Genomic DNA, 14,616 nt, shown 5'->3' with positions numbered 1-14,616 from the left:
TCAGATACAGTCCCTGTCCGCTCTCACCCAGCGCCCCCCAAAAATTCACGTACCACTAGATCCCTTTCTATCTGGGACAAAGCTAGAACCTGAGATGCTACTGCCATTCAATTAGAAGTAAGTACTCAGTGCCTATCGTGCACAGAGCACTGTGCTAAGCACTTGGGCAAATACAATAGAGTTAGTGTACTGAGTGCTTGGGAGAGTTCAATAGAGTTAGTAGATCCAGTTCATGGGAATAATAATAATAATAATAATAATGGTATTTGTTAAGCACTTACTATGTGCGAAGCACTGTTCTAAGCGCTGGGGGGGGGATACGAGGTTATCAGGTTGTCCCACATGGGGCTCACAGTCTTAATCCCCATTTTACAGATGAGGTAACTGAGGCACAGAGAAGTTAAGTGAACTTGCCCAAAATCACACAGCTGACAAGTGGCAGAGCAGGAATTAGAACCCATGACCTCTGACTCCCAAGCCCGGGCTCTTTCCACTGAGCCATGCTGCTTCAGAGCACAGGTCTGAGAGTCAGAAGGATCTGACCTAATCTCAGCTCTACTACTTGCCTGCTCTGTGACCTTGGACAAGTCATTTAACTTCTCTATGCCTCGGTTACCTCATCTATGAAACGGGGATTAAGACTGTGAACCCCATGGGAGACAGAGACTGTGTCCAACCAGATTAGAACAGAGCTTTGCACATAGTAAGCGCTTAATAAATGCCATTATTATTGTTAGTTTGCATCTACCTCAGCACTGAGTATAGTGCCTGGCACATAGTGAGCACTTAACAAATACTATTTTAAAAAAAATGCCCTTAAAGAGCTTTCAGTCTCCTGGGCACAGAGCACTGTACTAAGCACTTGGAAAAGTACAGTAGAGTTAGTAGACATGGTCGCTACCCTCGAAGAGCCTCTGGTCTGGAATGTAGTGGGTATTTGACCAGGGGTCAGGTGGGCATCGGGAAGGGGCCACAGAGGAGGTGGTGGTGTCCAGCGGGGTCCAGCCCCTAATGTCTATCTCCCCTCTAGACTGTAAGCTCAAGATGGGCAGCGAATGTGTCCGTTTTTTGGTACATCATCCACTCCAAGCGCTTAGTACAGAGCTGTGCAAAACAGTAAGTGCTCAATAAATGTGACTGAATGGACAAATGAAAGAATACACATACCTCTCTGTTACAGGGGTAACCTCACTGGGCTGGATCCGACGTCACTGCCGAAGGAACCAAGACCGGGAGGCTCACGAGGCCTGCCCGGAGCTAGGAGGAGGATCGCCTGGGACCCCCAGCTGGTCCGCCCAACCCCCCGGGGGATATGAGAGGCTCCCGGTGAAGAGCAGGGTGGCCGCAACCCCTGGACCCCAGGGGCACCATGACCCGGTTCGGGTGCTGGCTGGTTCTGGCGGCATTCCCCTGGGCCCTGTCCGCCTACGGGCCGGACCAACGTGCACAGAAGAAAGGAGACATCATCCTGGGCGGCCTCTTCCCCATCCACTTCGGCGTGGCCGCCAAGGACCAGGATCTAAAGTCGCGGCCCGAGTCGGTGGAATGTATCAGGTCAGGATCCTTTCGGGACGTGGCACCTTCTCCTCTTGATGGTATTTACTGAGCGCTTCCTATGAGGCAGTGCCAGGGTGGGTACGGGATAATCTGTTCGGACGCAGGCCCTTCCCTGCAAATCGCTCACGGTCTAAGAGGGAGAGAAAACAGGAATCTTCTCCCCATTTAATAGGGGAGGAAATGGAGGATCAGAGAGGTAAAGTGACTTGCCCAAGTCATCCTGCAGGCCAGAGGTAGAATTGGGACTAAAGCTCAGGTCTTCTGACTCTCTGGCTTATGCTCTTTCCCCTAGGCCATGCTGCTTCCCCTTATTTTTCTTGCTTAAAAGACACATCTTTTGGGCAGGGACTGTCTCTCTTTATTACTGAATTGTACTTTCCAAGTGCTTAGTACAGTGCTCCGCACACAGTAAGCACTCAATAAATACGATTGAATGAGTGAACGAATGAATGAACATCTTTGTTGCTCTGTGATCCCCCCCGCACCCCTTGAGCCCCCAGCCAAGCACACTTACCCCTCAGTTCACACAGACACAAGCCCAAGAAAAATAAGGCTGGCCCTCCCCCGGCTCTGTCTCCCCCAGGTATAACTTCCGGGGGTTCCGCTGGCTGCAGGCCATGATCTTCGCCATCGAGGAGATCAACAGCAGCCCGGCCCTGCTGCCCAACATGACCCTGGGTTACCGCATTTTCGACACGTGCAACACCGTGTCCAAAGCGCTGGAGGCCACGCTGAGCTTCGTGGCGCAGAACAAGATCGACTCGCTCAACTTGGATGAATTCTGCAACTGCTCTGAGCACATCCCCTCCACCATCGCCGTGGTGGGTGCCACGGGTTCAGGGGTCTCCACCGCCGTGGCCAATCTGCTGGGCCTCTTCTACATCCCTCAGGTGCTGGGCCGCTGGGATCTGGGCCGGGGGAGAACTGGTCGGGGTGGGGTGTGAGGGATGACTGCAGAGGTCATTTGAGGTGGGGAATCACGGAGGGGACTGGGGGTCTTAATAATAATAGTAATTATGGTATTTGTTAGGTGCTTACTATGTGCCAAACACCGTTCTAAGCGGGTAGATACAAGTTAATCAGGTTGGGCACAGTCCCTGTCCCACCTGGGGCTCACACTCTTAATCCCCATTTTACAGATGAGGTAATTGAGGCCCAGAGAAGCTAAGTGACTTGCCCAGGGTCACACAGCGGACAAGGGGCAGAGCCGGTATTAGAACCCATGTCCTTCCAACTTCCAGACCCATGCTCTATCCATTAAACCGCATTGCTTCTCTGGGGCTAAGGATTAGTTGGGGAAGTCAGGGGGCTGGGGACTCATGGAAGAGAATGGGCAGACATGGGGCATTAGGGGAAGGAGAGAAAGACTGGCTGAGGGGTGATGAACAGGGCTGCAGGAAAGGGAGAGAAGGGGGTGCCAGGAAGTCCAGAGAGCCTAGGGGAGGGGATGCTTAATGGGGATGGGATAGACGCAGCATAGAAGAGTAGATAGCATATGGGCTTGGGGGTCAGAAATCATGGCTTCTAATCTCAGCTCTACCACTTAATAATAATAATAATAATAATGTTGGTATTTCTTAAGCGCTTACTATGTGCCAAGCACTGTTCTAAGCGCTGGGGAGGATACAAGATAATCAGGTTGTCCCACCTGGGGCTCACAGTCTTCATCCCCATTTTACAGATGAGGCGCAGAGAAGTGAAGTGACTTGCCCAAAGTTACACAGCTGACAACTGGCGGAGCCGGGATTTGAACCCATGACCTCTGACTCTCAGGCCCATGATCTTTCCATTGAGCCACGCTGCTTCTCTACAGCACACTTGTCTGCTGTGTGACTGTGGGCAAGCCACTTGACTTCTCTGTGCCTCAGCTCCCTCATCTGAATAATGAAGATTGAGACGGTGAGGCCCATGTGGGACAGGGAATGTGTCCAATCTGATTTGCTTGTCTCCCCCCAGCGCTTAGTACAGTGCCTGGCATATAGTAAGCGCTAAACAAATACCACAGCTATTATTATTATTATTGAAGGTGAGGCCACAGGGGTATAGGGGGAAGAATGACAGTTTGAGGGGTTTAAGGGAATGAGGACAGGGATGCTGGAGGTTACTTCTTGTGGGGTTCAGGGGTCACGAGGGGAACGACACCACAGGGGTGGGTTTGTGTTGTACTGGGGTTGCTTGGAGGGCGGGCCCACCCTGGGGGCCTGGAGGCCGACACCGGACGTGTTTGGTACACATTCCAGAGCAATGTCACAACACTGGGTCACGCTCACCCAGAGTTTTCAGTGGCACCGCTGAGGCCTCTCAGCTCAGCTGCTACAAAGTACTTGTCTCCACCCCTTCTTCCCCCCGCCCCCTGTCGCAACCACAACCACGAACCCCCTCCATCCCTCCTCATTCCCTCCCTCCCCCGCCCACCACCGTGGACACTGGGGAGACTACAGGCAGCTAGGCCTGATGGCCATCACTGGGGTGGCCAGTTCTAATGGAGGTCTTGATTGAGCATTTTCTATGTGCTAAAAACACGGTGCTAAGTGCTGGGGTCGAAACAGCATATGCAGATCAGGCACAGTTCCTGCCCCAGTCAGGACTCAATCAATCAATCAATCAATCAATCAATCGTATTTATTGAGCGCTTACTATGTGCAGAGCACTGTACTAAGCGCTTGGGAAGTACAAATTGGTATCACATAGAGACAGTCCCTACCCAACAGTGGGCTCACAGTCTAAAAGGGGGAGACTCCCAGTCTAAGAGGGAGAGAAAGCAGGGAGCTCATCCCCATTTTACAGAGGAGGAAACAGAGGCACAGAGAGGTTCGGTGACTTGCCTAAGGTTACCCAGTCAGCCAGAAGCAGAGCCCAGACCCATGTTCTTTCCACTAGGCCATTCAGCTGCTCGAGAATACCAGACATATACATCCCCCCCGCCCCCACACACTTTTTTATATGTGTGAAAGCAGCTGAAAACCAGAATGTCCAGTAGAAAACTAGGCAAGTGGACACTCTGGTCCTCTCTCAAGTTCACAGAGGCCAAAACCAACAAATAAAGGAGTCCCTGGTCTCCAGAGACCCCTAGCTAGAGTGGTGGGATGGGGGAAAGAGTGAGAAGCAGAGGACACAGGGAGGAGTCCTACAAAGACAGAGGAAGCAGCCTGACCTAGTGGAAAGAGCACAGGCCTGGGATTCAGAGGTCTGGGTTCTAATCCCAGCTCTACCGCTTGTCTGCTGGGTAAGTCACTTGACTCATCTGTGCCTCTGTTCCCTCATTTGTATGATGGAGATTGAGACTGTGAGCCCCATGTGGGACATGGACTGTGTCCAACCTGATTACCTCGTATCTGCCCCAGGGCTTAGTACAGTGTCTGGCCCATAGTATGCCCTTAACAAATACCATAAAAAAAAGATTGCCCTCCAAGAAGACAAGTCTTCCTTCTTCCCCCACTCCTGACCCTTCGTCATCTCGTCCCCTGACTTTTCCCAGCAGTGAGACCGTCCCCTGCCCCAGCCAGTGGCCCAGTCATCCTGAGAGTCTGAGACACTGAGCCCATGGGGGCCCAGTTTGGCAGAGGAGGGAGAGGTGAGGGTGAGGCAGAAACCGGTATCCCCACCACTGTCTGCACCATTCATCCCAGCCTCGTTCATCCCGAGTTCCAATCCCACCGAGTTTTTGAGCTGGACTGGAGCAGCCCAAAGTAGGGTGTTAGCCCATCGCCCCCCACCCCCATCACCCCCCACCATTCTGATTCATCCACACTCGGGGGGGGCGTGAGGGGAGAATCCCCCGTCCCTCTCCCAACCCACCTGCCTCACCCGGCTTCTCTGCAGGTGAGCTACGCCTCCTCCAGCAGGCTCCTGAGCAACAAGAACCAGTTCAAGTCCTTCCTGCGCACCATCCCCAACGACGAGCACCAGGCCACCGCCATGGCCGACATCATCGAGCACTTCCGCTGGAACTGGGTGGGCACCATCGCGGCCGACGACGACTACGGCCGCCCGGGCATCGAGAAGTTCCGCGAGGAGGCCGAGGAGCGGGACATCTGCATCGACTTCAGCGAGCTCATCTCCCAGTACTCGGACGAGGACGAGATCCAGCAGGCCGTGGAGGTCATTCAGAACTCCACGGCCAAGGTCATCGTGGTCTTCTCCAGCGGCCCCGACCTGGAGCCGCTCATCAAAGAGATCGTCCGGCGCAACATCACTGGCCGCATCTGGCTGGCCAGCGAGGCCTGGGCCAGCTCGTCCCTCATCGCCATGCCCGAGTTCTTTCACGTCATCGGCGGCACCATCGGCTTCGCCCTCAAGGCCGGCCAGATCCCCGGCTTCCGCCAGTTCCTGCAGAAGGTCCATCCCCGTAGGTCGCCCCACAATGGATTCACCAGGGAATTCTGGGAGGAGACCTTCAACTGCCACCTCCCCGAAGGTCCCAAGGGACCCCTGGCCCCGGACCCCTTCCTCAAGGTCCGAGAGGCCGGCGGCGCTGGGCCTGGTAATAGCTCGGCCTCATTCCGCCCGCCGTGCACTGGCCATGAGAACCTCACTGGAGTGGAGACCCCATACCTGGACTACACTCACCTGCGCATCTCCTACAACGTCTACCTGGCCGTATACTCCATCGCCCACGCATTGCAGAACATCTTCACCTGCACCCCCGGGCATGGGCTCTTCACCAACGGCTCCTGCGCAGACATCAAGAAGGTGGAGGCGTGGCAGGTAGGGGTGGGGCACGATGGGCAGGGCTAAGGAGTGGCGGGAAGAGTTGGCTAAGGTGGAAGTGGTGGCTGGCATGGCCAGAACATGATGGGAAGAGGCAGGAGGGGCTGGTAAGGGCAAAGCATGGTGGGAAGAAGCGAGTGGGACATGATGGATAGGGGCAAGGAGCCGAAGGTAGAGGCGGGAGGGATGGAGAAGCTGCAGGGGGGCACATGATGCAGTGGGTAAGAGCCGGGCATTGTGGATAGGGACTGGGCATAGCCTAAACCCACCTGGATTTAATCACACCTTGCGTTTGGCCCTTTCGATTCCACCAAAGCTCTTTCGCCTCCAGGCTTTAAGCTCGTTTTGGACAGGGAATGTTTCTGTTATATTTTTGTATTGTACTCCCCCAATCACCTAGTTAAATACTCATTCATTCAATTGTGAGGGCTTACTGTGTGCAGAGCACTGTACTAAGCGCTTGGGAAGTACAAGTTGGCAACATATAGAGACGGCTCCTACCCAACGATGGGCTCACAGTCTAGAAGGGGGAGACAGATGACAAAACAAAACAAGTGGACAGGTATCAAGACGTCAGAACAAATAGAATTAAAGCTAAATGCACATCATTAACAAATACTCTGCCACATGGTAAGTGCTCAAACGTATGACTGACTGACTGACTGACTTAGTCCCCATTTCAACCTCTCCGCATCCCTGTGAGGCAGGGAGCGCAGGGAGCACAGGGAGAGAGGAAACGGGGGTCCAGAGAGGGTCGGTGTCCCATCCAAGGTCACCCAGCAGAGTTGGGACAAGAACCTGGCCCTCCCAGCCCCCGTGCTGCCCCGAGCCAGTGTAGGGGGCTGGAGGACTGGCCGGGGCCTGGGGGAGGGGAGTGGGGGTAGTGAGTCCTCGAGGCATCCCTCCTCTTCCCCTCCCTTTCTCCCCCAGGTGCTAAAACACCTGCGGCACCTGAACTTCACCAGCAACATGGGCGAGCAGGTGGACTTTGACGAGTTTGGAGACCTGGTGGGGAACTACTCCATCATCAACTGGCATCTGTCCCCGCTGGACGGCTCCATTGAGTTCGAGGAGGTCGGCTACTACAACGTGTATGCCCGCAAGGGGGAACGGCTCTTCGTCAACGAGAACAAAATCCTGTGGAGCGGCTTCTCCCGGGAGGTACGGGCCCCCCACCCTCCGATCTCTCCTCCAACCTAAGGGGAGCTGGAGCCCAACCCGACCATCAGGGCCAAGGGCCTGGCTTGGTGAGAGACCGGTTCCTCCTGGGGACCACAGGCACAGAGGAGGGCGACGGGGGTTCGGCGGAGTACGGGGTGGTGATCGCGTGTCCCAGGCCTTTGACATCCGGGACGCTGGGGCCGGAGAGGGTGGAGCCGCGGAGGAGCCAGGCTTCCCGGGGGCCGAGGGCGTACTGCAACAAGGCTGGAGAACGGCCCTTTCCTGCTCACCTGGACCGTGTGCTGCAGGGCCTCGGCACCACTTACTGACCAACACGGGCAGCACAGAGAAGCGAAAACTGGCCCTGCCCTGGAGATGCCAGGAGATCCCCTATACAATAGATTTGATACATTCAATAAATTAGATAGAAAGATAAATAAGATAGATCGATTCATGCTCAACTGGACTGTGTGCTGCAGGGCCTCGGCACCACTTACTGACCAACACGGGCAGCAGAGAGGAGCGAAAGCTGGCCCTGCCCTGGAGATGCCAGGAGATCCCCTATACAACAGATTTGATACATTCAATAAATTAGATCAAAAGATAGATTCAATCTTAATCATATTTATTGAGCACTTTCTGTGTGCAGAGCACTGTACTAAGCACTTGGGAGAGTACAGTATAACAGTAAACAGACACATTCCCTATTCTACATATACAGATAGATAGATAGATATGTGTACAGCCATGTATCTAGGTCTATATCTTGATAGCTATATATTGTATTTGTTAAGCACGTACTATGTGTCAAGCCCTGTTCTAAACACTGGGGTAATAATAATAATAATAATAATAATGATAATGGTATTTGTTAAGTGCTTACTATGAGCAAAGCACTGTTCTAAGCGCTAGGGGGATACAAGGTGATCAGGTTGTCCCACCTGGGACTCACAGTATTTAATCCCCATTTTATAGATGAGGTAACTGAGGCACAGATAAGTTAAGTGACTTGCCCAAAGTCTCCCAGCTGACAATTGAGAAGCAGCATGGCTCAGTGGAAAGAGCACGGGCTTTGGAGTCAGAGGTCACGGGTTCAAATTCCGGCTCCACCAATTGTCAGCTGTGTGACTTTGGGCAAGTCACTTCACTTCTCTGGGCCTCAGTGACCTTATCTGTAAAATAGGGATGAAGACTGTGAGCCCCACATGGGACAACCTGATCACCTTGTAACCTCCCCAGCACCTAAAACAGTGCTTTGCACAGAATAAGCGTTTAATAAATGCCATTAAAAAAATATTGGCAGAGCCGGAAATTGAACCCAAGACCTCTGACTGAACCCGTGACTCAAGCCCACGCTCTTTCCACTGAGTCACGCTGCTTCCCAGCATAGATACAAGTTAATGAGGTTGGACACAGTCCCTGCCCCACGTGGGCCTCGCAGTCAAGTAGGAAGGAGAAGGGGTATGGAGTTCCCATTTTACAGGTGAGGAAACTGAGGCTCAGAGAAGTGACTTGCTCAAGGTCACACAATCAATCACATATATTGAGCACATACCTTGGTGTGCAGAGCACTGACCCAAGTGCTTGGGAGAGATAGTACAACAATATAACAGACACATTCCCTGCCCATGTTGAGTTGACAGTCTAGAGGAGGTAAGCGGGGAAGCCAGGATTAGAACCCAGGTCCTCTGCCTCCCAAGCCGGTGCACAGTCCAGCAGGCCATGCCGCTTCCCATTTGCTGGAGTTTCCGGCCTTCTCCGGAGGGATCGTGGGGATCCGGGCTGAGGCTGGTCTGGGGTCTGGCTGGCCGCCGCAGCTCTCCCCCACCTCCCCTTCCATCCCTCCAAGGTGCCGTTCTCCAACTGCAGCCGGGACTGCCTGGCGGGCACCCGGAAAGGGATCATCGAGGGTGAGCCCACCTGCTGCTTCGAGTGCGTGGAGTGCCCGGATGGCGAGTACAGCGGGGAAACTGGTAAGGGGTGGGGACTGAGCAAAGAGGTGGGGAAACAGAGGCTGGGGGCCTGGGAGTTGGGGCCTGGAATTGTAGCAATAGGTGCTGAAACACCTACCCCATGGGGGACAAGTTCCTGATACATACACACACAACACACACATAAACACACACTTTCTCTCTCTCTCCCTCTTTCTCTCTCTCTCTCTCTTTCAGGAACTAGCTGCACAAAAACACAGTGGTCCACACACACCCAGAGACACAGACTATACACACACACACACACACACACACACATACACACACACAGAGTCCCCGCCACCCTCACCCATGCTAACCTTCACAGAAACGCGGATGGTGGTTCGGACGGTTTTGAGGAGAGACACGGGGAACGGAGCAGGCCGGTGTGATGTTGGGGTTCTGGGAGGGAGGACTGGGGGTAGTGAGGAACGTACAGTGGGGATGGGGGACACCGCCACTCAAGCTCCGATCCCCGACCCAACCCCCGATCCCCTCCAACGCCCTGCAGATGCGAGCGCCTGCGACAAGTGTCCCGACGACTCCTGGTCCAACGCGAATCACACCTCGTGCGTCGCCAAGCAGATCGAGTTCCTGTCCTGGACCGAACCCTTCGGGATCGCCCTGACCCTCTTCGCCGTGCTGGGCATCTTTCTGACGTCCTTCGTGCTGGGCGTCTTCCTCAAATTCCGCAACACGCCCATCGTCAAGGCCACCAACCGCGAACTGTCCTACCTCCTGCTCTTCTCCCTGCTCTGCTGCTTCTCCAGCTCCCTGTTCTTCATCGGCGAGCCGCGGGACTGGACCTGCCGGCTGAGACAGCCGGCCTTCGGCACCAGCTTCGTGCTCTGCGTGTCCTGCATCCTGGTCAAGACCAACCGCGTGCTGCTGGCCTTCGAGGCCAAGATCCCCACGGGCCTGCACCGCAAGTGGTGGGGCCTGAATCTGCAGTTCCTGCTGGTCTTCCTCTGCACCTTGGTGCAGGTGGTCATCTGTGCCATCTGGCTGTACACCGCACCCCCGTCCAGCTACCGCAACCACGAGCTCGAGGACGAGATCATCTTCATCACCTGCCACGAGGGCTCCCTCATGGCGCTGGGCTTCCTGATAGGCTACACCTGCCTGCTGGCGGCCGTCTGCTTCTTCTTCGCCTTCAAGTCGCGGAAGCTGCCCGAGAACTTCAACGAGGCCAAGTTCATCACGTTCAGCATGCTCATCTTCTTCATCGTCTGGATCTCCTTCATCCCCGCCTACGCCAGCACCTACGGCAAGTTCGTGTCGGCCGTGGAGGTCATCGCCATCCTGGCGGCCAGCTTCGGCCTGCTGGCCTGCATCTTCTTCAACAAGGTCTACATCATCCTCTTCAAGCCTGCCCGCAACACCATCGAGGAGGTGCGCTGCAGCACGGCCGCCCACGCCTTCAAGGTGGCCGCCCGGGCGACCCTGCGTCGCAGCAACCTGTCCCGTCGGCGGGCCGGCAGCCTGGGCGGCTCCTCGGGCTCCACGCCGTCCTCGTCCATCAGCACCAAGAGCAACACCGAGGAGGCCACCGGGCATCCCGAGCAGCAGCAGCAGCAGGGGGTCCCACCCCCGCTGGGGTCTCAGGGGCCACCTGCCCCGCAGCAGGGGGTGCCACCGCCCCCACCACCCCGCTCCAAGCAGAAGGTCATCTTCGGCAGCGGTACAGTCACCTTCTCCCTGAGCTTCGACGAGCCACGGAAGGACGTGGGCGCCCACCGGCACAGCCGCCGGCAGCACTCCCTGGAGCCGCAGGACAGCGGCGGTGGTGGCGACGGACCCGTCCACCCCCGGGCTTTGCTACCACTGCGGGACAGCAACCCTGGCTCGGACCCCAGCTCTGACCATGGCAGCCAAGAGGCTTGCTTGCACGAGTCGGGGGGTGAGGAGCCTCAGGATCCTGAGGCAGGACCCCCGGCCTTGCTCGTGCCCAACGCCCACAGCTTCGTCATCAGTGGGGCAGGGGGCACCGTCTCCGAAGGCACGCTGCCCACCTAAGGTGGCAGCGATGGGCTCGAACCCCCACCCCCATCCCTGGAGAGGGACCCCCGCCCCAAAGCGAGTTTGGATGGGGAGGCTGGCGTGAGGGCGCAGGGGCCACGCAGGGTGTTAGCGGACCCCCGGCTGGGATTCCAGTGAAGCGGCTTGGTTTCCGGACCAGGGGAGAGCGGATCGACACTTGCCAATGCGTTCCCGCCACCCATTTCTGGCCCTGGTCCTTCCCGCCCAGAGCTCGGACTGCAGAGAGGCCTCAGCCCCACATCCCCACCCCAATCTCTGCTTCGACCCCACCCTGGGCAAAGGTGGCCCCCTTTCTCCCTCGGCCTCCGCCCCACCACATGACCCTGCAGTGCTCGGGCCTCGGGCCTCCATGGGCACAGAGCTCAGCCCCACGTGGAAGGAGTCCCGCTACCAGACAGGAGCCCAGATCGGGCCTTCCCTCCTTTTTATGAAGCCCGAGGATGTGTTTCAGGCCCTTCACTACAGCTGGCTGGGGCAGGGCAAGGGCACGGAATGACCACGGGGCTTTAGAAGCCAAGGCAGCTGCCCACTCTGGCCCACGGAGGGGTCCCTTGCCCAGGGATAGATGGCAGTATGGCAGTTTCCCCACTGGGTGAACTGAACCTGCCGCTGAATTGCCCCCAAGAAGAGAGGGTGGGAGCGGTGTCGCCCAGCCATGATTCTCCCTCTGGACGCCGGAGACAACTAGCGGAATCCGGGCCTCTTGGCACATTCTTGTTGGAGGTGGGTGGGCTGGGCACCTAGAGTGAGAGGGGGTGCACAGCCCACCAAGTTCCCGTGCCAAGGTTCTGATGCCCCTGACCAAGCTGTGAATCTAGGAGGCCTCAAAGCCAGCCCCTGGCCTCGATGGGATCATCATCATCAATCGTATTTATTGAGCGCTTACTGTGTGCAGAGCACTGTACTAAGCGCTTGGGAAGTATAAGTTGGCAACATGCAGGGGACCCTCCCTCTCCCCAGCCACTATTCCTACCCCAGGCAAAGATGTCAGCAGGGCCAGGGGAAGTATAAGGGATGAGGGAGAGGGCATGGAGAGCACCCAAACTGGCAGGTAACTTAGAGCCGCGTCTCCCGGCAACTCTACCGGACTCCGGATTGAAGGCGTCTCCCACCTGCCGAGGATGAGGCAAGAAGAACAGTGGCCATAATAGCTGCACCCTTGAGGGTGTAGCTGGGAGCTTTGGGAAGAGACCTTCTCTGAGAGCTGTAGGGCTTTGGGGGCTGGTCGGGGTGGTCCCCAGGGGACTACTTGAGGAAGGAGGAGTGTTAAACCAGAGCGCACTTGTCACTCCTCCCACCGCACACACCCACACACAGCAGAACGGGGCAGAAAAAGCAGCGAGACTCTGGGGGGATTATGTTCGAGCTTGGCTAGGGCAGGGGGGCTGTTATGGATGATCCCTTGAGGTCAACTTTGTTGTAATGAACAGTCCCAAGTACTTAGAACAGTGTTGTATATGCCGTAAGCTCTCAGGAAATATCATTGATTGACGGTCACAACAGGGACCCCGGGCAGATTCAGCTAAGCATGGACAGGGGTGAGGGTCCCGTCTCGGGCTCAGGTGTGATGCTGGGAGGGAGGCCCCATCTCAACTCTTGGTCCAGTCTAGTACGGGGAGCGGTGGGGGTCCGTTCATCCTGCAGGGTCACCTTGCACCCATCCTTCTGCAAGCATGAAAAACGCCTCTTCCCCCAGAGTCCCACCCCCCGCAGTCTTGCCCTGCTCCTCATTCCATGTTCACTCCATGTTTGGTCTCAGCGTGAGTGGGTGTTTTGTAATCGTTGGTGTCCAGACAATAAACTCCTTTGGATTGCTGTGGTCCCCCGTTGTGACATCGAGTTTCTGGGTGGTGGAAGGACCACTGGAAGCTAAGAAGGGCCCAATGGCCTCGCCCACCCTCCCTCTCATTGTGAGGGGAGAAGGGGGAGCGCTATTCCCCAAACTGGTACAGCCGCCCCCATCCCCAGAATTTTTGAGACGCAGCATGGCCTAGTGGATAGAGCCCGGGCCTGAAGTCAGAAGGACATGGGTTCTAATCTCGGCTCCGCCACTTGTCTGCTGGGTGAGCTTGGGCAAGTCACTTCACTTCTCTGGGCCTCAGTTCCCTCATCTGTTAAATGGAGATGAAGACTGTGAGCCCCATGTGGGACAGGGACTGCGTCCAACCCAGTTACCTTGTATCTACCCCAGTGCTTAGTACAGTGCCTGGCACATAGTAAGTGCTTAAAAAATACCACACATTATCATTATTATTATTATTATTATTGACCCAGTGGCATGGGAGTACAGCAGGTAAGGAAGTTGGCCCCGCTCCCAGATTCGTTGGTAAAGAGAGTACTCCCACATGCCAGGCAACAGTGGAGCAACCATGGGGTGGGGTGGGGGCGTGGGGGGCTTCATGACTGGGGGAGGGGCATGCAGGCTGGCCAATTTACAGAGAAAGAAGACCCCCACCCCCAAGGAGAAGGTACCCCCCCTCCCCTCGGCACCTTCCCTTTCCTAACCCCAGGCCCGTCGAAGCCCGGGAGAGGGTGGAGGTTGTTGCTGAGGCAGATGCATGTCTCCTGTGGTGCCACTCACCTGTGCGCCCAAACCTGTGGCCTGTGAAGCCGTGGGCACAGCGGTGAGAAGCGGCAGGGCAGCAGGACAGGTGAGCGGGCAGAGCTGGTTCAGCACAAACCACTCCGGCCCGGTGAGGTCCAGGGGCACCGCCTGGCCAAGGGCAGGTAAACCCTGGAGCCATAAATCTAGAGGTCGCATTAAGTTACTGTAGCCTAATGGATAGAACCCGGGCCCGGGAGTCGGGAGGACATGAATTCTAATTCTGCCTCGGCCACTTGGCTGCTGCTTGATCTCAGGCAAGTCACTTCACTTCTCTAGGCTTCAGTTCCCTCATCTGTAACATGGGGATTCAATGCCTGTTCATTCATTTATTCATTCAATCGTATTTATTTTTTATAATAGCATTTATTAAGCGCTTATTATGTGCAAAGCACTGTTCTTAGTGCTGGGGAGGTTACAAGGTGATCAGGTTGTCCCACGGGGGGCTCACAGTCTTAATCCTCAGTTTACAGATGAGGTAACTGAGGTCCAAAGAAGTTAAGTGACTTGCCCAAAGTCACACAGCTGACAAGTGGCAGAGCCAGAGTTTGAACCCACGACCTCTGACTCCAAAGC

The 14,616-nt window shown here is 55.8% G+C and overlaps 1 protein-coding gene across 1 annotated transcript; it reads left to right on the top strand.

Moving 5' to 3' along the window:
- Nucleotides 1-1,328: 1,328 nt before the first annotated feature.
- CASR (calcium sensing receptor) lies at nt 1,329-12,282 on the top strand. The gene is made up of 6 exons (XM_038758239.1): nt 1,329-1,554; nt 2,141-2,447; nt 5,380-6,264; nt 7,198-7,428; nt 9,278-9,401; nt 9,910-12,282. The coding sequence occupies exons 1-6, from the start codon at nt 1,370-1,372 to the stop codon at nt 11,412-11,414; spliced, it is 3,237 nt and encodes a 1,078-aa protein (XP_038614167.1). The 5' UTR covers nt 1,329-1,369; the 3' UTR covers nt 11,415-12,282.
- Nucleotides 12,283-14,616: the final 2,334 nt, after the last annotated feature.

This window comes from Tachyglossus aculeatus, chromosome 16 (genome assembly GCF_015852505.1).
Source record: "Tachyglossus aculeatus isolate mTacAcu1 chromosome 16, mTacAcu1.pri, whole genome shotgun sequence".
NCBI classification, from domain to species: domain Eukaryota; kingdom Metazoa; phylum Chordata; class Mammalia; order Monotremata; family Tachyglossidae; genus Tachyglossus; species Tachyglossus aculeatus.
This window is presented reverse-complemented; position numbering and strand designations above follow the sequence as displayed.